Genomic DNA, 25,133 nt, shown 5'->3' with positions numbered 1-25,133 from the left:
AAATTCAAGGCATTTGTGTCCATATGGGTTTTTTTTTGGGGGGGGGGGGGGGTTTGTTCTTCTAATAAGAAATGCTGTGTGGTCTAGTCCAACCTGATGATATAACGTTAAACACAATACCAAAAGTAATATTGATGATATTAAAGTAAAATGAGATCTTGTATCACAATCTGTGTCAGTATCAGCAGTTGTGTATCAGAATCGTACGAAACAGGAAAAAATGTGGATCGGCACATCACGAGTTAACTCTGTACCTCAATGCATTTTCTCCTGCTGTATATATGAGACATGTCAAATATTTCCCAATTACTTCCTTAAAAGTGACACTAATTTTCTTTGTGGTTCATTTTGTCTACAAATACACATTCCTGATATTGCTATAAAACACATGACCCTACCAAAAACTTGCTACTTATGTGTTTTACAGCAATATCAGGACCACCCATTTTCCTATAGTCCACAGACCTCTGCTTTGTTTAAAAGAGATTTATGCCTTTGAAAATCGATGAAGCTACACTCCTAATAGACGTAGCTCTTTGGCACTGAGACATTTATTAGCTCTCCATGAATCAGCAAACCATATAACTTACCATTCCAGTTGTTCACTGAGGCAGAAACAATCAGCCACCTTGGATCACTGGGATTCAGTGCTTTGAAATTCAGTTCACCTCAGAGCTGGGCTAGAAATGGTTTCTCCATGTTGAAAACCATGGCTAGTGAAGGTAAAAGGGGAGATATTTTCTCAATATTGGGGCAATGAAGTTTTATTTGTTTGTTTGTCATTTACTTATTTATTTATTACATTTATGTAACATTTACATAATTTGAACAGAAATATTGATGCACAGTGTTCCAATATCAGATTTGTTGTTTTGCGCCGAGTATATGTAGTGTATTACTTGAAACTCATTGTTCTGTTTTGCACTTTGACGATAAACATAAGACTGTGAATCCTTGACCTCCTGTTCGACACATTATCAGGGAAAACCTGGAAGATGCACTTGGTTATGTAATTTCCCGTGAAAGTCTCAGTTCCTTTGATTTCAGTCCAGTGGTAATTTCAGATGGTTTCACTTTGGCATTGCTGCACTTACTTGGCTTAGAGCTCTCTAAATACAGTACCAGAAGGTGAATATGTCTGTACTGAATAAGTCTGTTTATGGATTTGGGCCTCATAGGACTGACTTTATAAGATCTAATATTGGTATATCATATGAAATGAACGTGAGGTCAATTGAGCATTGAAGGAGAGAACTAAGCATTCCAGAGGAAAGGTCTGGCTATATGTTGTGCCTGTGTAGCTGGAACCAATCCCCCAGTGCTTCACTGAGCCCCCTGTGTTTGGGAAGGCATCTTCATAATGTGTGTGTGTGTGTGTGTGTGTGTGTGTGTGTGGGTTAGAGCGAGAGAGAGGACAGAGGCAGGCAAAGACGTATACATCGGAAAAAACACAGTGAAACAGAGAGACATAAAGAAAAATCCTGTCCTCTGTGGGTTTGGTTTGTTTTGAGAGCAGATGCATTACTCATGAATATTCTATTTGAATATTCAAATCCCCAGACAAAACTCCCTCAGTGAATTAAGGTACAGGAAAGGTGCAGACAAGTGCCATTGCAATTTGTTCATTTCTGAAGAAACAATCAAAAGAATGCTAAGTAAAAAATATGATTGTTTTGCTTGAGAAGATGGAATAATTACTCCATTTTAGAACAAGCTGCTGTCATACATGCCCATTTGCATATCAGAGCAGTCCTATTAATGGTGTGACAATTCTACAAATTTATTTGACAAAACACTGAAATACCACATCTTATTTGTTGTACTCATATGATGATCATTATAAATTCATTATATGTCATGTCCCCAGAGCTCATCTGTCTGAAATAGTTTTTTTTTTTTTGCGTTGAATTTTCTGTTGGAATTGTGTAAAATTATGTAGAATTTGGAAGTAAAAGCTGTCCTAATCTTGCTTGAATATTTTTGATTATTTGTAAATGATTTAATGAGAAATGACATGAAGCTAATGGCCTTATGGTGCCAGTTTTAACTGCATAAGCGGGTTACTTGGGATCACAAACTGATGAAGACCTAATAAGAAGTGAATGTGAAGGTTGTTCCGATCAAAAGAACAAGGCAGGACGTGGCTGATCTCTGCATTTCCCTCCGTTTCCTAACAGATCTGGAGGATTTTAAGACCCAGAGACGAAGTCCAGTGAGGGTGCGTGAGGGCCAAGGGGTAGTTCTTCTGTGTGGACCTCCACCACACATGGGAGGTGAGTCATAGTCTATCACTTTCTCTTTTGGGGTTCACAGAATAGAATGGACTTTTTTATAGCTGTCAAAGACAAAATATTGGTTGAATGAATGTTCTTTAAAGTTTTTCTTATTAAACATTGTATCTATATAAACTTTTCTTATTAAACAGTGTATCTATATAAACATATCTGTAGCATATCAATAATCCATGGGTCAAGATGCTGCTATGCATGGAGCCTTTCATTAATTGGAAATTGTGATGTGGCTTTTTGCAATATTTTGTATAAAATATATGTATATTTTAATACAAGTTTCCAATGTGTTGTGTTTATTAATTAAATAAATGAAAAATCCTCGCATACTGGCACCATTACCATTGAAACAAAATTCCCTTCTGGCAAATAGCAGGTAACTTCTACAATCAAAAGGTAACATACAATTTGCTTAATGTTATTTACTTTTAACTTTAAATACAGTAATTAGAAAACCCCTGAAAAGCTTTAATTAGGAAACCCAACTCTGGCTATTGTAGTAAGCTTTTCTTTTAGGATCTTTTCTTTTAGGATCGTTCCTGTCAGACTTCTGGGGTGTGATTTTTCTCCCACTCTCATAGCACCTGTCCACAGCTCTGTTGCCTGACCTCTGCATGAGCAAACAGCCTCTCTGGTGTAATGGTTCCCTGATGGGGCCAGTGATATTGCTTCTGTGTGTTTTATCAGCAATTACAATCCACTATCACTGGCTCATAGCTGTTCTAGCCTTGCTGCCAGGGCAGTAAACCACTCCCAACCCCCATTCTGTTTTTCACTCTTGATTTAACACACTTAATGATGAGTTAAATTGCTCTCATATTAAATGTCACAGGAAGCAAACTTTTCACTTACTGTCTCTGGCTGGATGTAGCATTCTTGTAAAAAGCATGCATGATACATGGTAACACTGAGAGGACAAAAATTAGTCACATTTTCTCTAATGTTTTTGTCCAAGGCCTTGACACCTAAACATAATGCCACTAAAAGTTTCCTTTTGGTTAATAGCAGCCACTACTCATGGTCGCCATGGCAGTGTGACTCCAGTAAAGAAAAGAATATGTAATTGATTTAACGGGACTTTGACTAAACCATACCTGTGCTCTATATTGGGGCCTTAAATGGTGTTATGTAATGTTTGATTTCCCCCCCCCCCCCCCCCCCCCCCCCCCCCAAGTTACCCAATTCATGATTGTGAAAGATTAATGTATATGACAGCATTCACCTTTTCTGGTACATTGCTTTGAAAGGAAGGAGGAGAAATTGGAAAAATCCCTGTGTTACAAATCATTTTGGGTTCTGCTCTGTCAGTAGTCTCTAACCATACAGGCATGATTTGTAGCTCATATGTATAATCACAACTCAAAACTGTTCTGAAGGCAGCTGTGCCTTGGAGGCAGAATGAACCTAATTGGTTCAAACCAGAACTGTTGAGATGGCTCTACATGGCTCTGGTTAAAACCACAAACAGTGTCATTCAAAATAACTAGCAGGCAGACATTATCTTTAGAAAACTATGCGCTTCTACAGTACATTTTATGTGCATTGCATGAAATGTACGCTATTTCAATTGTGGTTTTGCCTCTTGTTTTAATCAGTCTTTTAAAAATGCTTTTGGTTTCTTGGACAACTACTTGGACAGCCTAGGTGCCATCTAAAGATGCTTATTTTTTACTCGCTTGTTTGTTGTTTGCTAGTAAGGTGCTGTACAGGAAAAACTAACGTTAACTACTATGCCTATGCTATGCTAACTATGTTAGCTAGATAAACAATGGCAACTAAATAGCTGGATGGCAGTCCTAATGTTGTGCAGTGTTTGAGAGAAAGCATATTTCTGTTGTTTTTATTTTTAATTTAATGAATGCCCTGTTTTTACTTCTTGGTATTGGAAAAAAATCATAATTTCAACCGGTGCATGCAGCCGTGGAAATGTTGCCACGGTGATGGTATTCCCTCTAAGGAAGGTGCAGAATGATATAGCTAATGCTTTTCTGCCTCTGAGGCAAACAAATGTGCAATAGTACATGACTGCTGCCTCTGAGGAAGCTGCAGAATTCTATATAAATTCTCTGCTGACTGAGGCAGGAATAGGATGTTCCCTTTATAAGAGTGGTATTTCTGCTTGTGTATAGCATGATGTTGTTAGCCATCATTTTATCCTAAAAAGTATGTTGAACAGATACTAATGTTTCGAATAGTTTGTTTTAATAACTTGGTTAAAGTTTGGTTTTGTTGTACATGAATGGTACATTTAGAATTGTACATTTGGTACATCTATGAGCGCAACTGCTTCGGTTCCACTGACTAGTGCAGTAGCTGTTTGCTTACACACTTGCTCTTGAAGTCATTTCTGGCAGTCAGTGTAGAGAAACTATGTGGGGTGAACATGTGGTATTTGAAAATCTCGGCCCATTTCTTGCTAACCAATCGGTTTGATCTCTTCCCATTGACTATTAGCCAGTTATAGTCATTCTACCTCCAAGGCAGAGCTGCCTTCAGAACAGTTTTGAGTTGTGATTCTGTACTGAAATGATTTATATGCAGTCATTTCAGATCCACGAGAGCAAAAACAACTTACGTCATCAGCTAAAGTTTGACTTCACTCCTTTGACTCAGAAATAACACAGTAGCCCCTCCCCATTCATTCAGAAAAATCTCCCCAGTTATCTGCACCTTTCACCACAGCCATTCAAGCTGAAATGCACTGCTGTACACCGATATTCTCCAGGTGTCCGTAACTTATGTCAACATCCACTCTGGACATTGTCCCCGTCATGCTAACAACATGCAGTGTGGTTCCTCGAGCATCAAAGTGCATCTCTTGGCACTTAGTGTCACTTCTGATTTTAAAAAAGGCATGGCGTATGAATCAGAGAGAATAGTCTCGCTTTATTACCTTAACAGGCCGACAGGCCTTTACCTACTGCTGGTTTGATTACAGTGTTCAGAGTTGCCCCTAATGCACCACACTTTATTTCACTAATGGACCTAGGAGTTTTCATGTAGCAAAGTCTGAAATCTTTTGGAAGCATGGGCCATATCGCAAATGGTTTTCTTTGTTCACAAAAGAATCAAAGAATTCTTTTATTACTGGAGAAGCCTGTCTTTAATTTTTTAGATTAAAACAGTCCAGGTGTGCGTGCGTGAATGCGTGTGTGTGTACGTGTGTAATCAAGAACATGCATGTTTGTTGTCATACCAATTTCCATTTACCTTTGTCAAAATGTTATTGAATTTCTCAAGATTTATACCACGTATCAGTGCCATCCTTGTGGCTTTGGATCCATTTCATATGTCATTTACTAATATTTTTTTGTTATTTTTGTTTATTATTATTTGTACATTTGCAGTAGAATCTTAAAAAACGATTAAATTTATATGTGCTTGTCAGAACAGATAATTGAATGTTATATTAATAAAGATGATCAGATGGTCTGCAGAGATTTATTGTGATACGCAGCGGTTTGTCTAGGAGGGTGTATCTTATCAACTTGCATATCTATGTATGTATGTTTGTGTGTGTGTGTGTGTATGTGTATGTGTGTGTGTGTGTGTGTGTGTGTGTGTGTGTGTGTGTGTGTGTGTGTGTGTAGATGTCACAATCCCAAGTGATGGAATTCTCCAAAGGAATGAATATAAAAAGTTAGACAAATAGTAGGTACTAAAAGAAAAACACCTTGACCACTGAGTTACCGCTGCCACTGGTAGAAGGCCGAGTGTTATGTAAAAATGCTGTAATCACACACTGGATGTGTGTAATTTATTTTTATTTTTTTTTAACATATGCAGCAGACTTTATGACTTTATTCAAATTCAAACCAGCACAAAAAAAATACAATACGGGTCTGGCTTAAAGCACCAACAGAAGCTAAATACCTTTTGCTCTTGTGTAACGTCTAGCAGCTGGTTGTTATTTTCTCCATAAAGACATGACTGCAAGTTAGGTGGACTCTAGTATTTGTCATGACAGTAGGCCATATTGTACACGGCATGACATCTCAACACCTAAAATGAGGCTTGTATTGTAAATGGATGTCGTTTTGAAAGGACTAAGCACAGTATTGTTGAGTTTGCTAGAGTTGTTGTTGCACTTTATACACTTGAATGAACAAAACTGTCAATGCTTGAAACCCTCCATAGTGATGTCTGAATGCATCTGTCATTGGCATCAGACATGTTGCTTTTTCCGTTATAGCCAAAACATACATCTGTACTGGTTCCTGTAGACAGGACTGAAGTCTTGATAACTTACAATGAACTGCTCTTTTTATTGCTATGTAGACCATAGGTAAGCCTCAAGAATACTGACCCAACCATCCACTGAGATCTGTGTAAGATACAAAGAGTGTTTGGCCTAATGTCAGACATGATGTCGAGCTCACAGTGTGTGGACTGCATATTGCACGTGCACCAAGGGAAAGGCCAAAAAGGATTGCAAAGTATTGCTCCATTTCTTTAAGCCATCACACAGAGTAGCGCTCTTTGGAATTGATGATGCCTCGTTCACCCTTCAAATGGATTGAGAAAGCCACTAATGGACTAATGAACTGTGTGCCTCATTGGATTTTTTTCTCCCCCTGGTCAAATTGTCTACTGTGCAAGACCAAAAAAAAAGCAGTGAACGTTTGCAGGGGTCTGGGTTTTTCTGCACAGGTGTTTAGCATATTCATATTAAGAAGTCTTTAAAAGAAAAAAAAATGCATTTTGTTGTCCATTCCTGTCAGGAAATGATACTGTCCCTTTTTATTCCAATTTGAGCATTGTCATATATAGCCATTATTGAAATTAGACTGCAGTGTCTCTGTTGTTTTGTAAAGTCCTTCACTCACTCCCACGGTGCACTCTCTTTTCACTGCTGTGATGTAATCCTTGCACCAAAATGTCTGTGTACCCTGGCTGTGCTCATATAAAGGCAGTGGTTGATATTCAACTTCAGATTGTCGCCTCTCCTCCTGCAGAGCTGACCTTTTCATGGATCTTCAACGCATATCCCTCGTTTGTGAAGCAGGACCGGCGGCTCTTCGTCTCTCAAAAAACAGGGAACCTGTACATCGCTAAGGTGGAGCCGTCGGACGTGGGCAACTACACGTGCGTGGTGACCAATATGGTGACCAAATCCACAGTGCACGGCCCTCCCACACCACTCGTGCTCCGAAGCGATGGTAATGCTCCATCTACCATGGCTCTGTTTAACTGACGTTTACGTGCAATTCCCCTAGTAAATGATAAAATTTTTTATTACACCAGAAAATGGTGAAAGCTTGATGCTCTTGAACTCTACAAAATTTTTTGTACAGGAATTATGGGTGAATACGAGCCAAAGATCGAGGTTCAGTTCCCCGAGACCATGTCTGTAGCCAAGGGGTTAACAGTCAAGCTAGAGTGCTTTGCACTGGGAAAGTGAGTATATTATAGTTGATGAACTACCCAACAGGGTGCTTGCATGGAATAATACATAATGCATTGCATAAACGTTATATACAGATTGCATAAGAGCTATTTGACATTTCTATATTCCACATGTCAACATCCACAAGGCACAACAACCTGTGATTTACTTATTTATTTATATGCTGTTTTTCATTTATGGGATATTTATGCACGTATGGGTACCTCACTCCAGCGTTACTGGTTTGCTGTAAATGTCTTGTAGCACTCTAATACACATTCACCATCTTCTCATTGATATCTCTTGCCTGTAGCCCAGTTCCTGCGATCAGCTGGAAGAGAGTAGATGGAGCACCATTCCCCCGAAAAGTGGATGTTAGCAGGGCTAGCAGTGTGTTGGAGATCCCCTACTTTCAGCAGGAGGATGCAGGCCAGTACGAGTGTGTGACTGAGAACGACAGAGGGAAAAATGCTGTCAAAGGAAAGCTTTCCTTCTATGGTATGGTACTAGAGCAATAGTAACTGTTGTCAAGCATTTATGTGTTGTTTCATAGAATAAATTCTCAAATTATGGCTCAGATTAAGTTATCTTTACTATTCCCTGGACAGAAGCATTTTCCCCCACGAGTTAAGAGCACAAAGTACTCGTAAACCATGGATGTTGAGCCCCTGGCAAAACTTGCTGGGACCAAAATAGAACAGATGCCAAAACTGATTTTATACCGTCACCCGCAAAGATTTTGTGGTCGGAGCGACACTCACAATGCATTCAAAATTTATACCCAGAAGGAAAAGCGACATTGTACACTTTTACATCACATTACTTTTTGATCTTCATCCACAACAGCTTTAAAATACTGCAAAAATAGCAACTTTGACTGACTTGTCCTAATAATTGAAGAGAGCAGAGAGGTTATGGCTTTCTCACTGAATTGGTTCTTTGCAGTGTAAGGTTGACTGGGGGACTTGGTTGTCCTTGTACGACAGCCTCCTTTTTGTTTCTTTTTCCTTACCCAGCTATTGGGCAGGTGATAAAAATCCATAATCTCCTGTAGACAGCATTTTGTGAGACGTTCATCAGCGTTATGGTGTTCTGTAATAATGATTATGGGAATCTAATGTGCATCACATTATGTGCGCATTCCGTTGCAACTCACTGTGCTTTGATAGGTGATGCCACAGATAATCTTGCTGAATAATTGCATTTCAGACACTCTAGCATCATGTGGTATATACTTTATTAATCGTAACACAGTATCAAATGCACACCGCTTGTGTAGGTGCACCGTGTTTTTAGAAACCGGATGTTTTCAGAAGTTCAGTAATCAGCTTTAGATAACAGCAACCTTATTTCCTTATTCTCTATATTCGCTATGCACTTTAAATCACAGAAAATACAAAGATTCAAAAAAGGGTCTTTGCTGAAACTAACTGCATCCTTTCTGCAGCGGGCTTCAGTTGAAACCATCTCTTTCTGCTTGCCTTGCGTAGTTTGCAAAGTGCCATGTTCAATTATTCCCAGGTTTAGGCATTCCTATACCGTGCCTATTGATTAATAACTGTGTTAGTTCATTAATCGGCTCATTCAATGCCTGGTTTGTTTACTGATTTACCCTGAGGCCAACTCAATCCATAACTCTTAGCCTTGTTGTCGGTGGGTGCAGGAGTGAGTAATTCATTGTCATGTTCGGCCTTCCATGCACTCCTAACTCCCAGCCCCGCCTCACCTGGTTGAGAGGCCGCAGGACGTTCAGAAGGCCATCGATGACTCTCTTGTGTGGGAGTGCAAGGCCATCGGCAAGCCCAAGCCCTCCTACAAATGGCTGAAGAATGGGGAGCCTCTGGATACCTTCGAGGTATGTGCAGGAAACGCCGGACTGCAGCTTGCTGGTGGGGTGTAGAGGTCCAGAGGGTCATGAGTGAGCTTTCCAAGGGCTCTGCAGAAGTCGAATGGTTATCAGAACTTTGAGATTAATCTAAATCGATGGGAAGCACAGAAGCACAGATACAGCTGAACATATCCCAGAACTATCCTCCAGAAAGGTAGTCTTACACTAGAGTAGTTGTCTGCTGCATGCAAGTTTGAGGTTTTGGTTAACAAAATGATTCCAAACTCAGTCATCCTTATAACAAAAAATGTTTTGTGCTTTGTTTACTCTGCGAGTCCTGATACCTTCCCTCAATTCACTATAAACTCCTTTTAGTTTGACTATATGCTCAGTCATGTTATTATGAGCAACGCTATGCACTCTCCCAAATTATACTCTCCCAAAATTGGGAATCCTGCCTAATGATGCTGGGCCAAATCAGAAATCAATGCGAACAAGCTGAGGTGGCTGGCAGCAAATGAAGAGGTGCTCCGTTATACTGCATGATGCCCCATGACGCACATGTCACTGGCCTTAATGAACTGCAGGGGCACTAAGAGCAGAGTGGAGTGAGCCAGATAAGAATAAATGAGATTACTCACAATGTGTCCTTAGCTGCTTCCCCTTCAATTAGCTGGAGACTGATTTCACCTGCAGTAGGTTTGGCAGCCTTTAGAAGCCTGCTGTTTTGCCCAGGGCAAGGCTATGAATGATGGTTTGCTGTGGAGTCTTTGTCCTCTTAAGAGTGGTATCAGACCTAAGATTGGGGTAGTGACTTGGCAGTGATCCAACGAATGTTTAAAAAGTAGCCACTTAGATTCACGAGACAGCAGATTAAGGGACCTTTTATTTAACATGAGTGAAATCCTTAATTACTCAACATAAAAAAACAAACAAAACCTCTTAATATGGAAAAGGTAATTAAACATAATAAAAGTGAAAGCAACTTAAATGTGTCTGGCAGAGTCCTTGCCCTCCCATTGTCCTCTTGCATGGTATCTTTTAATGAAACGTTCAGAATCTTCATTAGATCTTCATTAAAAATGCAAATAGGTGAAAAAGACCAACATAAAAGGTAAAAAGGAAAGCCCTTCTAACCTTTCTTTTTTCATAACATCGACGGCTAAAAATGAAAAGAACATTGAGAATGAAGCAGCAAATGAAGGCTAGCTTTTGTTTGATGTGTTAAGTTGATTGAGTTTTTAAAGACTCGACTTACCCAGACTTCTCCTGTGGGGGAAAGGAAGAGCAGTAGCACTGGATGTTTAAAGAGATGTCAGTGCTGATCCAGCAGACATTGCTCTTTGCTAGCAAAATATGAGGAAAGATGTGCTCATATACATAGAGTACCATTTGTTGCACTCACGTTGGGAGATGGCTAACATATTCTTGTTTCTGTGTGAGGCTGTTCTCTATTAATGAGCTATGGGGTTACCATTTAGAAAATGTCACCATCAACTGCCACAGCATTTAATCAATCTCCGAACCAAAGGTCATCCATGTAGTGAATAGAAGAGAGGAGGTGGAGTGTCGTTTGTTATTTTTCATCACAATGAACAAAGCTACTGTCTATTCTCTCGCTCTCTCTGTCTCTCTCTCTCTCTCTCTCGTACTTTTTACAAATATCACGCTGGTGAAAAAAGATCAAGAGGCCATTCATTAGCGAGTTTTCCTCTTCACACCTACACCTAGACTCTTCTAGTTTTTTGGGACCGTTTCCTTCTGCTGCAAATGCTCACTTCAGCAGAGCCGCTGTAAAACGCGTTCTTTGGCTCAGTGTTTGCGACGTCTGTTCAGGTAGGCAGCTTAATCAGTGTGTTGCAGCGTGGGGCACGAATGGTGCTCTCCCATCGCAGTGAAAAAGTGCTGATTTCAAGGCAATGTCACCTCTAATTAACTGCCACCATAAACCTGATCTATGGCTCTATTTGTCTTTACTGCCAGAGTCAATGCTAATATTCTCTGTGGTATCCAGCCCACATGCCACATATATGAAAACAGTGTGTTTGATGTTATGCTGACACTCAGTGAGTGTCAGGGTGTTTTGCTGCCAGCAGACATTTCCCTGGCCATGGCCATGTGCTAAAACATACGCAAAGTAGTCCGGTAGCACAAATATTCTCCAGCCCAAAATTTGGGTCAAAAGTGCAGGTAGTTCAAATCTCTGGCCCATTTTTATTGGTTTCAGCCTAAGTTCAGTGGCTCAGCAAACTTTCTGTTCCTATTGTTTGAACTCAAAGTTCAGCACAATGGCAGCACAAAAGGAATTCAATAAAGGAGCAAGTTCATACAGCCGGCCATTAATAGAAAGAGCGTGATTTCTGTGCTCTCAGGGGCTGCTTTAAGAGACCACCACTTTGAACAAGTCCCCTGTAATTCCAAGTACTTTTCTATTGCGTACCTAAATGCATTATCCACCATGTAGCCTCTAGTGATGTATGAAGACTGAGGCCCTGTATTAGGTGAGGCCCACAGTCTGTTGAGCTATGATGGCTGAACACAGGGCAGGATTTGTGTTCCCTTGTGGCTAATCTTTATAGATCAATGATAGACTGCTCATCCCACCACCGCTGCTAAACTCCAGAGAAATTCAAACTGAAGGCTTGCCTGGATGAACAGCCAGGCTCTGAAAAGTGCAGATGTTCAACTGGAGACCTAGATGAGCTTTCCTGAAAGGGAAAGAGAAATCAAATTAGGGTAGATGGAGAAGTATTACATGGACTGAGCATGAATCTTTGTCTAGTATGTGAAGACATACAGATGCAGTCATGGTTAGCAAGTAGTAATACAATTAATTATTGTTATTATTATTATTATTATTATTATCATTTATATAGCACCTTTCTCAGACTCAAGGACACTTTACCTGATAGATATGAGCTTTTTACAAACACACACCGATTCATATAGTTACTAAGTTAAAACTAAGATAAAGCTGTGAAAATAAAATGCCTCTGTTCCTATGTTCAGCACCAAAACCCTTTTGCTTTGGCAACAGCCAGTGCAGGTTTATTTTCTGTTGCGTCTTATTCACAGAATGTCTAGAGGGCCGAACTAGACGCAATTTCATTACTTGACTGACTTGTTGAAATGCACATGCGCAAGTTGCATCTGTGCATGAAGTAGCTAGCTAGTTGTCTAGGTAGATACAAGGTGGTTGTTGGTGAAGGCAGCAAGAAACACCATGCTCTCTAATTAATCATGTAATTAAATGAGCAGTTATAGAGGTCTGTTACATCCAAGGAGGATTATATTTGCTAAAATTAACCAGTGGCTTTGTAACCTTCTAACTTGCTGCCTCGTAATGTCAGACGTTCGTGAGGATGTTGAGGGCAATGGGGATTACTGTAATTATTATTAATTCAGCTTGTTCCACTTTGCCCATTGTGGAAAAAAATCTATTTTTGTTGCTCTGGACTTGCAAACACAGTGCTGTTAGCAAGAAAACAGGCATACTTACAACCAGGCATATTTATTATCTACCTAGCTAGCTAGTTATGTAACATGAAAGATCATGTCTTTTTATATGAGCCATGACTTCAACATTGCTGAAAAGTGCATAAACAAGAGATACAGAGAACTTCTTGTTTAGCATTTGATACATATGGCTGTAGCAGAAAAGTCTAAAATGAATTCTATTTTGTCACTACTCAGTAGATTAACTAGCAAGAAAGCATATTAGGAACTTTTGTTTCCCACTGGAATTAGACACAGAAGGCCACTCAAATTCTATGCATCCTTCAGAGACTTCCAAGCCTTTCAGACATACATATCCTTGACACTTGCATAGAATATGCTGAGCAGTGATAGCAGTCTCCTGAAACTGGGCCTTCCTAATTAATTGTCTTGCTTATATGTAGTAATAGAAGGGATGAGCATATTCAAAGCCAATTCAGTTCAAATTTAAAAAAACTACCCTTAAATAATGAAAGTACCTTCAAAACATATAAAAATTAAATTGAATCCCTCATTGACGTCAGAGATGTACCATTTCAAAGTTTAATTAGAGTCAGCTGTATGAATGCGTGCAGGTTAACGTATGTATGCGAGCAGTTCATCAGGACAACCACCCCCAAAGTAGAAGAGGTAAACTGGACAGATGCTTGTCAACAGGTGTGCACTGGAGGAGGTCAACTGGAAGAAAATTCGACATTGGAACCCCACCCACTCTTATGCTCCCAGTGCCGCCTCTCAATCAATAACATCATATTGCCATCTACTGACATAGTATTGTTAGTTGCTCTGGACAAGACTTCAGCTAAAGGCTGTAGATGTAGATGTAATGTGGCACAAGACCTGGTAGATATTGTAGATATTGTAGGAAGCATAGGACCGTGGTTTGTGGATCATTGGCTCTCGAAGTTCTGAGGATATTGTTAATATTTGTGTGATATTTGGTAATGTAAACTATTTTTTAAAAATGTTACCCTAAGTGCTTATGTAGGTAGTAAAATACGAACAATGACTTACATTGCATTTTAAATGTGGTTAATTACATGTTTTTGTTTTGTTTTTTTAAAACCTACTGTTTTTGCCCAATATGGCAGCCTCAACCTACCTGCTGTACTGAAAAGTAGTATGCTTTGGCATATCTGAGGTCTGTGTACACCTGCTATATGTCCACACACACTTGCTAAGCTAAAACCGGACAAAATGGGGTACATTGAGTACTAGCTCTCCATGTGTGAACTCCAAATAATTATAAATTGCAGTGACATTCTTAAAAGAGCTATGGAGAATGCCACCGCCCAGTAACCAGCTGTGGCTTTGATGGCTGAGCTCAGGCTGAACAAGGTACAAGTGAGACACAGCACACGTGCCTTGCTGGCTAACATGAAGAGCCCTCATGGCAGACCTTTTCTATGTTTTCAGGACAGAATCCAGGTGGTTAATGGGGCGCTGTACATCAGCAGTCTGACTCTGGCCGACACGGGACTGTACCAGTGCGTCGCGGAGAACCGGCACGGCAGAGTTTTTGGCAATGCCGAGCTAAGAGTCATTGGTAAGAGCACTCTCTGCAGTACCTCCTAAGCTTGCAGTCCACTCATCTCCTGCTCATCTCCTGCAGTCCACTCATCTCCTACACAGATCCCACAGACCCACCCTCCATTCAGAGTTCAGCGATGCCATACCAACACTCCATTCAGCCAATCACGACCTTCATGCACATCTCAAAAGTACAGGTTGACATATTAGATGCAGGTTGTACTCCACAGGAGGGTAGAAGCACCGGGTGTGCTGCTGGTACAAAAGCAATTGACATCACCAAAGATCAAATCAATTGTTGCCTTCAGATAAAAGGCACTGGCTCCTTTTTAACATGCTGGGGCTGATGCTAATTAAAGGAGCAAGGCCTATGCTTTAGAGCCATCGTTTCCCAGCACAATGGGGACTTTGAAGGGCTCCGCATTGAGGCGAGACAGATGCGAACTAGGCAGGAAGAAAAAAAAAACCCGCATGCTGAAATTGCAGCGTGCCAACGCCACCTGTCCGCCCCACTCTTTTTGCGCATTTTGAATGCACGTTGAGCAGGCATGGTTCAGTGGAGTGCGGCTAGCGGGAGATGGAGGCCTTCTTCAGCGAGCGTCTTATTAAAGCGGTCCTTACTGTGTGGTCTTTGGGAAAGGAGGCGGCAGGAGGAGCTTTTCATTAGAGGTGACTGCAAGCTGTCTATCTGAGCCCTTCAGTAATTCTGTGATTTCAGTGATTCAATGATCGTATCTTTCTCTCTGCCCTCTATCTGTCTCTTTCTCTCACTCCCTAATGCGCTCTCTCTCTCTCTCTCTCTCTCTCTCTCTATCTTTCTCTCTCTCTCCCTCTCTAACCCTTCTCTGACTTGCTCAATTGTCTGTCTCTCTCTCTCTCTCTCTCTCTCTCTCTCTCTCTCTCTCTCTCTCTCTCTCTTTCTCTCTCTCTCCCTCTCTAACCCTTCTCTGACTTGCTCAATTGTCTGGCTCTCTCTCTCTCTCTCTCTCTCTCTCTCTCTCTCTCTCTCTCTCTCTATCTTTCTCTCTCCCTCTCTAACCTTCTCTGACTTGCTCAATTGTCTGGCTCTCTCTCTCTCTCTCTCTCTCTCTCTCTCCCTCTCTCTCTATCGTTCTCTCTCTCTCCTCTCTAACCCTTCTCTGACTTGCTCAATTGTCTGGCTCTCTCTCCTCTCTCTCTCTCTCTCTCACTCTTTCCGTGCCCGCTGTCAGCCGTGGCAACCGGATTTCTCAGACAGCGTGCTGAAGGCCCCAGACTCTGGCCCGGCAGGGTGGTGATGTGCTGATCGAGTGCAGGCCCCGGATGTCTCCACGTGGCATGATCTCCTGGAGGAAGGGCAAGGAGGCTCTGAGAGAGAGCCACAGGTGAGAAGGCAGCTTTGCATATCTTTTAGCCTGCTCAAAGACACTTGGACGACTATAAGAGAACTTCAGATCCAACCAGGTGCAGAAGTTAAAAGCGTACTCGGGAAAGGTTGCAACTGACAACAAATTGAACAGATCAGAGAGTGAAAGCTAGTGAGTCATACTTAGTGCTGGCCTCCATGCCTTGTTTACTCCTGTTAGCTTGTTTGTAGTTTTTAACCATCTACGATCCCTTAAAGGTCAGGTGGAAAAGCAGCTAGTTAAATTACATGTAGGGCCTGTCCACTACGACTGTTCTAATGGCTCTGTCTAGTTTTGGCAGGTCCTGTTTTAACCCACATGGTAGGAGTACTGTGTCAAAGTATGTTTGGTGACTATTTTTGAACACATTTTCTTTCCTCAGTATTAATGTACCTCCAGTGGCCTCCAGAGATAATATTAAGTACATTGCTTTAAAACATTATACAAGTATAGTATAAGAAACTAGCAAAAATAAAGCTTTTGGTCATGAATGTTCTGTTTGCTGTAGATGTAAGAGACCTGAGAAGCAGAAACATATATTGAGTGACTAAAGACTGATGAAGAAGGAGGTTTGCTGTAATTAAAGAAGTCAGTGCGACAGGTGCTTGAGGGCACAATAGGAAACACCACTAGTAAAGAGAAACCACAGATGAGCTACAGTTCCTATCACATCCACCCACCACAGGCAGCACTGGAGAAACTCAGGAAAACTATCGCACATGCTCTAAGGAGAGAGAGAGAAGACTAACATGTTTGTTATGCAATCTGTCAGTGTTTGAAGGCAAATTCTGAAAAGCTTAAGCCAATTCTTTTCATGCTGCTCTGCCAAGCAAGCGTATCTGAGGGAGATGGCTGTTAAGATCACAGAAAGGATTGGCCGGCATCGTCTGGCAGTCTTAATTAAATACTTGCAGTGCAATGATTGTCTTGTTCAATATGTCTGTCTTCCAGTGATCGATGATACAGTTCACCAAGCCATTATCTGTTTGTTCTCCTTATGACTCACGGCCGCATCGGAATCAGGTTCATCGCCTGAACAGGCGAGCCAGCTGTGGGGGTTTATTTCCAAATTCCAAACGGCTCCAAATTTCAGCACTCGTTCACTGAAATGGGAAGATATCCAGGGGAATTACTTTACATTTATCATCCTTTGTAAATGCTATGTGGCATGGAAATGGCACATGGGAGGTGTTTTTTTTTTTATTATTGTTTTAAACCACCAAGGGCGTGCAGTGTGCTCGCTCACCGCAGCAGGTGGGCGGAAGACAGAACCTCATCACCCGCAAGTCCTCCCCGTGCAATGGTGCAGTGCAGACAAAGACAACTGCATGGTGGAAGGGTCGTGGTCAAATGAAGTAGATTCTTGTGCAGATTCCCTGTAGATTCCTTGCAGAACCCATGCAGAGCCAGTATGCCTGGCACTTATTGGGCAGGGAGAATGACGTTCACATGATCCTCACCTCATGTTGTAGGAGTGCATGGAAGTGCATTTTACTTTTTTACTTCATATGTGCTTGTACATAAGTCAGGTACAGGCAAAGATGTATTGCTATACAGATTAGCACAAGTGCACGACAGTGGACGATATGCTAGTAAAACTGTGGCAAGGCCTCATTTAAGTGGGGAGAGATACAAATGTTAGTGGGAGTTGGTGTGTTGTATCTAAATCCCACAGTACAGCATGTGTATTTAAAGTAAATGTAAGTTTAATGCAGTAGTTATTAAATTGATGCAAGGTTTTTATGTCGTGGAACTACAGAACTGCTACATAATAGAACCAGTAGTTACCACTTTTTACGCCTGTGATCCACATATGGATTTAAATGCTTTGTTTTTTCCTAATCACAGTATCTAGTACAATTTTAAAGTCACTTTTCCCACTACTAGTGAAGTTTAACATGGGTCATCCCAACACACAGGGTTCAACCACCACATCGCTCTGTTCATCAGATTTCTTACATTGTGTGTCATACATGTAACACTGAGCGAACAGCTGTCATTTTCTCAACCAGGTCAGCTGGAAGACGCAATATTATTTGGACTTTGGAGATAAGGGAAAACAACCAGGCAGATAGAGAGAAAACAGATGATGTCAGATATTCCTGGATAACACATTGATCTTCTGTCATACTACTCCCAACAAAACAATGGAGAAAATATCTTTTTGGCACTGCGAGATGTTGTGCATTATTGGGCCATTCTAAAATGTCTCTGTATTTAAAAGATGTAACTTAGCCTGTCAGCCTGTTGTCCAATGCGGTAATTAGGTTTATGATAAAATGTGAATTATTCATTTAAAGAAAATGTTGTGGAAGCAGTTCATTGGCAGGTCTCAAGCTCCCAGTGACTCATGAACTTCAGAAGAGCCTTCCGGCACTCACCAGCCTTTTTGACACTTTTGTACTGTTTTCTTTTTGGAAAAACAGTGTTGGTCATCAATACATTTACATAATGATCTCTAAACTAAATTGAATTATTTATTCCCCATCATTCAGTTCACCCACAGAACATAGTAACTACATTAAATACAGATAATGGTGACTAACTTGAATGTCATGTAAAGTAATAAAATTGTAATGTATGAATAGTGAATAATGAATAGTAAACCTGATAGATTGCTGTGATGCCATTTTTCTAGAGTTTCTGTTCTGGACAATGGGACTCTCCGGATCTCGAATGTCACCACACTAGACGCAGGCCTGTACACTTGTGTGGCCAGAAATCAGTATGGAGTGGCAAGCAGTGCTGGGACTCTGGTTGTGAAAGGTATGAGGCGAAACTGTAGTATGAAGTGTTGACCATCCAATATTTTCAAATGACTGTGATGCACTTGGCATTTCTATTAATTTATTTTTAACTATATTGGTTTACTCAGCAAAATTATTTTATATTCTTTGGCATTCTGTTGTTTTGAGTCGATACTGAACATGGCAGCCCAACTAATATGTGGCTTATAAGCACTGTAGAGTTGCTTCTGGTTTTTGAATTGCAAATTGATATTTACAGGGTTTTTTTTTTCTAATTCTTATTTTAATCAGTGGCCTTCATGAAAATACCTGTTTGCTTAATGTGTGTTTGACAGTTTTAGTAGAATTTTATGAAGTGTCATTGTTTAAATGGCAGCTATATTTAAGAAATATCCTTTATACATTTATCTTCTAAAATGCTTTTATGTTAGGAATTAACTAAATAGGTATTTAATATAAAAAATATTACATAAACTCCTTTATTTCCCTAATTTATAATAAAATGTTAGCAGAAAGTTGTTAAACTAGGTTTGTTATTATGTAAAATGACTTTTTGATATGTGTATGAGATATAATTTATTTTATATCTTATATTATAAACGTTTTTAAAGCTATCACATAACATTAGTTATAGTGTACCTAACTGTCACAGTACGCATTCTAACACATTTACTTAATTTACTTAAAGTCTGAGCTTGTTAGTGATTAAGATGCATGCAGTGTGAATCGCTGACTGTTAGGACATACCACCGTGAATGCACAGTGACATTCTAGTGGTGCCTATGTTGTAGTGCACAGCTCATAACTCGGAACGATTTAATTCGAGTACATCTGGAACTGCTTTTCTTCAAGCTTATAATAATAATAATAATAATAATAGATTTCTGTCGCTGCTCACTTCATTCTTCTGTGTTAGAGTATGATATTGAAAGCAAGTTTTGATATTGTGAATAGTTAGAAACAATAGAGTGTTAGAAAATAGTGTGTGCGTGCGTGCGTGCGTTGTGTGTGTGTTTGGGTTTGGGGTGGGGGGTAGCCGAACAACTTGCTAAAATGTAATAGCAACTAAAATAGTTTATAGAATTTATATATGTGTATCAAAACACACACACACAACATATTTATTTAAGTTTGTCTGGGCTACAAAGCTTCTATTTAGTTTGCATTTATATGTAGTGCCTTATAAATGTATTGCTACCATTGGTAAACATGAGCAAAATGGGCTGTATAACAGTTGTCCTGCTTATCATTTTGATATTTATCCAAAATATTTTTAAAAAATCATATATTTGAAGTACAATAACTGCATGTAAAACCCTTTTAGGTTATTCTGAGCAATTAGGCACACTTAGTGGTCAGCTATAACTTCCTGTTTCCCTGGGTATAAAAATGAGGTGACACACAGGCCAAATCCCCTTAGTCATCCATCACTATGAGAAAGATCAGAGAATACAGCAGTGTGTTGTCAGTATGTTGCTGAAATTAATAAAGTTGAAATGCCCAGTTCCAACTCTCAGTGCAATAATTAATGTTCAATAATTAATGGTTCACTGATCGAAGGAATCAAAGTCCTGCAATTTTGCCATGGCCATTCCCTGTTCCCTGACCTGAACTCCATAGAAAACCTCTGGAATGATCTGAAGAGGAGACTCCGCAAGTGTGGACTTTGGAATCTGAAGGATCTATATGGATTCTCACTGATGGATCTTCTTCACAATCACTGAGAATTGTCACAGTAAATTGAATTAATGGATTAACTATTAATGCATATCATTAGCATAAGTCTGCTGTTTTGGACCTTATACTCAAAGATGGTGACCCTCTTCTGAGCTCCAATTACAAGCCCATCAGTATTTTACCAATAGTGTCAAAGGTTGCCAAACAAATAATTGATTATCTAAACAATAGCTCTTTCCCACTGCACACAGTGTAATTTAGATTCAGGGCTTAACAGCTGTGTGCTATTTCATGGGGAGAAAATGAAGAGACTGATGGACAAAGTGGGGTTGAAAGGCTGTGTTCTTTAATTTACAGACTGATTTTGACACCATTATTCATAATATTATGCTGCATAAATTACTCAACTTAAATTTTCCATAGTCTTTTTTTTAACATTATCAAAAACCTATTTCTTTCTTCACTCCTAACTTGTCAAAGTTGATAATTATAAACTCCCTATACCTATCAACAGGTGTCCTGCAGGGCTATATTTGGCCCAATACTTTTTAGCATGTACATTAATAATCTGTGTGTAGGCAATGTGATATCTTTATATATACTGATAATGCAGTTATTTTTACTCATGGTAAAACTGCAGAACAGGTTGCAAACTAGTTAACAGATGCTTTGTTAAAGGTCACGTTCTGGTGTAACATAAGTTGTTTACAACACAATGTGTCAAATACGGTTGGTATGTATTTTTCTCTCCAAAGGCCACATCTTAAATGTAGAACAAGATATTCTCATCTCAGGAGAGAGACTGCCAGTTGTCTCAGAACAAAAATATGTAGGACTACAGATTCAAACCAGTTTCAACATACACATAATAATAAAGTAAAATTCAGTTGGCAATTTCAGGTGTATTTTCTGTTAGCTGAGACAGATAATATATAATGCCACTCAATGTTTCCTTCCCACATCACCTGTTGTCTGATAAGTTGATCTAATATACATTTTGCAACTTTAAAATCACAGGAATCACTATACACACAAATACTTAAAACCTTAAACAAGAAGCCATTCTTGTTTCTAAAGAAATATAATCTGATTAGCTGGAAAAAAACGTATTTTTCAAAAACAATAGAAGTGTATCAAATACAAAATGTCTGCCTAATTTATAAGATTTTGCATGGAATAGCCCAGCCTCCTCTGTCTGGCTTCATCAACTTCAAATCTACTGTAAACAGAGTGACTAGTATTGCTGTTAAGGAAACCTGCAGTAGCCAGACCATCTCTTCCTTAAGAACATCACCTCAGTGGAATTCAATATCACTGAGACCCCCCCCCCCCCCCCCCCCCCAAATCACTCATTAAGTATAATATAGAGATGGCTTATTGTTAACACAGGTGGTAGTTTTATCTACCTTTAACATGACTGTGCTCATACAATACCTGTATTATTTATCTGTAATTTATATGCCATATTTTACTAGTGTTTAACTGAATTGTATATTATTATCTGTATTTTATATGTTCCTGTTACAATATTTTTGAATGCCAAACAGCAACGGGCAAATGGACTACCAGTAAAAATGATCCTTTTGGCTAACTCACTTACATTTGCAGTTATTTGAATGCTGATTAATGCACAGTGCTCCTTTTCAAATAAAGACAATCAAATCTCTTGGCATGTGTTCTCCAGTGTCATTAAACATTGTAGGAGAAGACTCAGAGCTGTTATCCTTGCAAAGGGAAGCTATACAAGGTATTAAATGAAAGAGCGATAATAATTGCCATCAGTGGTCATGATGTGGTTTATCTTTTCCCTTTCAATCATTGTACCTCAAATTAAGGTTACATTTTTGTTAACATTTTGAATGAAAAATATAAAGGATAAGAAATAAAAAAATTTTTGCTATTCTTGGTGGACTCTTGTTTAATGAGGTGAGGTTCTTTTAATGAATTTCCTCATTCCGCATTCTTTTATAACCCTCTACCTTGTCCTGCCCCGGCTGTTGCAGAGCCCACCATTATCACGACCAAGGCAGCCCAGCTGGATGTGACCATAGGAGAGAGTGTGGTTCTTCCATGCCAGGTTTCTCGGGATCCCTCCCTTGATGTCCGTTTCACCTGGTTCTTTAATGAGCAGCGGATCCATTTTGGAAGCTACGGTGGCTATTTTGAAAAGGTTGGTGGGGTAAGTATTTCTTATAAGCACAGGACTTTCAACTTTAAAACTCCAGGTTTGGTATGTAGTATTTAATATTAAGCTATATTATGATCAATGTGCTCTATTATAAAATGCAGAGAAGCTAATATGAAAAGTGTTTGCTTACAAGTGTGAGAAATTAGAGTCTAGGCCACTGATCTATAATAACTACAGTAGTTATTGAATATAGATAATTGTTTTGAACCCACTGGTGCATCCTTGGAGCGTAAGCAGTTAATGGCAGTTCATTAAGCTCCCATTACCAGTAGTGTCTCCCTTTATCAATAGTGTCTCCCATTATCCGCAGTGTCTAGGCTATGAAGAATGTCAAAGCAAAATTCTTTTGTTTGCTCACAGAAATCTGCTGGTGACATCATGATCCGCAACATCCGGTTAAGGCATGCAGGGCGGTACACCTGTGCAGTTCAAACAAACATGGACAGCGCCTCTATCGCCACTGACGTGGTTGTCAGGGGTAACGCCATAATCATAATTCAGACCCACAAACCATATTCCCCAAAGCTGATGTTTGCAAAAAGCTGTCTAACTGTAGGATTTAAAATGGCTTTGACTGGAACCCATGACAGTGTTCCTCCCATAGGTCCCCCCGGGCCACCATTGGACATCCGGGTAGACCAAGTTACTGAAACTACAGCTTTTGTGTCATGGAACCCGGGCACTGACAACCACAGTCCTATCTCTACTTATGCCATCCAGGCCAGAACGCCTTTCTCTCTAGGCTGGCAGGCTGTCAAAACAGGTATATCACAGCTTTATCACTGCTTTATCCAAGTGTCGTGTTACTTGCTACTATGCTGTGATATTGTATGGCGCCTTTTCCTTTCAGCTCTGCAAGTAAATTGTATATTATTGCTTTAAAGTTACGCTAGATAATTTTGATATAGAGTTCAATTAGGACTTTTAGGTTTTTGATTGTCCTTTAGTTCCAGGGATTCTTGGCAGGAGTCAGCTGACTGCCCGAGTCACAGAGTTGAGCCCGTGGGTGGAGTATGAATTCAGAGTACTGGCCACCAACACCATTGGCACCGGAGAACCCAGCACACCTTCCAAAGAAATCCGGACTAAAGATGCACGTATGCCCAGCATTCAAACAGTTGGGAAATTATCACATCAAGGGCCCTTTGTGTCATCACTGCTTTTCCTTTGCACGAAGGTGACAAATAATACGTATGCTAAAAGAAAATTGTACAGTTTGCTTTATTTAAATCATTGAAGAATTCCAACTCTGTTCATACGATTGGGAAAAGATTATACGTCATGTATTAAATATAAACTGACCTTTACCTCAGTACTCATGAATAAAAATCCATTATTTGCTCCTTATTCTAACTTATAACATTATACTCAAGCACAGCCACAATTATGATTCCCCTTAAATGTTATTTTGTGGTAAATATCAAACCTTAAGCAGGTTTATTTTTGTGCCTTTTAGAAGTAGATGGCAGAGTGAAAGAGGAGCTCTGTCTCTGGAGGAGGTTGAAAGTGCCTGCATTTTCAGGGAGCTTTCATCATTCACATTGCATTCAGGAAGTGTCCTCTTTCTTTTTTTCAAATACATCAGCTCCAAGGATAACCCCAGCCCGAGTGGGTGGAGGCGGTGGCAGTCGCTCCGAGCTAGTCATCACTTGGGAGGTAACGTGACAGCTGGCTTTCAGTTACAGCTTTGTGGCTGCACAGTTAACTGCCATTAACAGTAGCTTTGCATGTCAGCGTGCATCAAAAAGTGGCCTTCAGGTTATTTCTGGTTTTGATGCGTCAGGCTTACGGTGACAAATGTAGGTATTTTCTGGAGGGCACTTCTTTTCTTGAACATTTTCCTTATTGATTCCCAAGTTCCGCTGTTGTCATCTGGTGCATCTGGTGTTTTTTTGTTGTTTGTTTGTTTGTTTTTTACCTGTCTTTGTCATCCCAATCTGTGTGTCTGTGTCTGCCTGAATTTTCCTGTGTGTGTTTGTTTGTGTATTTGTGTGCGGGGTGCATGTGGGGGCTCTCCAGCCCGTCCCGGATGAGCTACAGAGTGGCCCAGGCTTTGGTTACGTCGTAGCATTCCGTCCCCATGGCGCTCAGAGCTGGATGCAGGCTGCAGTCACCTCTCCTGAGGCCTCTCGTTACATCTTCAAAAACGAGAGTATCCCTCCTTTCTCGCCATTCCACATAAAGGTGGGAGTTTACCAACAACCGAGGAGAAGGGCCTTTCGGTGCCGTGACTACGATCTACTCAGCAGAAGAAGGTAAAACGAACTCAAAAGCACTTCCATGTAAAAATTGCAAAGGTCCTTGCACACTCGAATAGCAGACATTAAGCAATCCAAACGTCTTGTGAGTTAAAAGATGCTTTTGGCTTTCATCCAGCTATCACATCTTACCAAAGTAAATCAAGGAGGTTGTCATTCTCTTATTTGGCATGAGGGTAAGTGTTCCGATAGTCGAGCAAGAGGAATGACAATGCCTTGTTCCATGGACCAGAGCCAAGCCGTGCCCCATCGAGGATCCGCGCTAAGAGCTTGTCCTCCTCGGAGGTGGAGCTGGGCTGGAAGCCTCTGCCATGGACCACCAGCAGGAGACGCATCATGGGCTATGAGGTG

The 25,133-nt window shown here is 40.2% G+C and overlaps 1 protein-coding gene across 1 annotated transcript in view; it reads left to right on the top strand.

Moving 5' to 3' along the window:
• The window catches only part of cntn3a.1 (contactin 3a, tandem duplicate 1), a 55,529-nt gene that overhangs the window by 25,692 nt on the left and 4,704 nt on the right, over nucleotides 1–25,133 (top strand). Inside the window, 18 exon segments of the mRNA XM_027017941.2 lie at nucleotides 2,178–2,273; nucleotides 7,244–7,447; nucleotides 7,583–7,685; nucleotides 7,988–8,172; nucleotides 9,390–9,529; nucleotides 14,414–14,543; nucleotides 15,739–15,746; nucleotides 15,748–15,777; nucleotides 15,779–15,891; nucleotides 18,551–18,678; nucleotides 22,340–22,515; nucleotides 22,885–23,002; nucleotides 23,129–23,287; nucleotides 23,472–23,621; nucleotides 24,110–24,180; nucleotides 24,544–24,720; nucleotides 24,722–24,779; nucleotides 25,015–25,130. Of these exon segments, the coding sequence (XP_026873742.2) occupies nucleotides 2,178–2,273; nucleotides 7,244–7,447; nucleotides 7,583–7,685; nucleotides 7,988–8,172; nucleotides 9,390–9,529; nucleotides 14,414–14,543; nucleotides 15,739–15,746; nucleotides 15,748–15,777; nucleotides 15,779–15,891; nucleotides 18,551–18,678; nucleotides 22,340–22,515; nucleotides 22,885–23,002; nucleotides 23,129–23,287; nucleotides 23,472–23,621; nucleotides 24,110–24,180; nucleotides 24,544–24,720; nucleotides 24,722–24,779; nucleotides 25,015–25,130 (2,162 nt within the window).

Source organism: Electrophorus electricus, chromosome 24, assembly GCF_013358815.1.
Source record: "Electrophorus electricus isolate fEleEle1 chromosome 24, fEleEle1.pri, whole genome shotgun sequence".
Classification (NCBI taxonomy): Eukaryota; Metazoa; Chordata; class Actinopteri; order Gymnotiformes; family Gymnotidae; genus Electrophorus; species Electrophorus electricus.
Note: the sequence above shows the minus strand (reverse complement) of the source record. Positions and strands in the feature narration are given on the sequence as shown.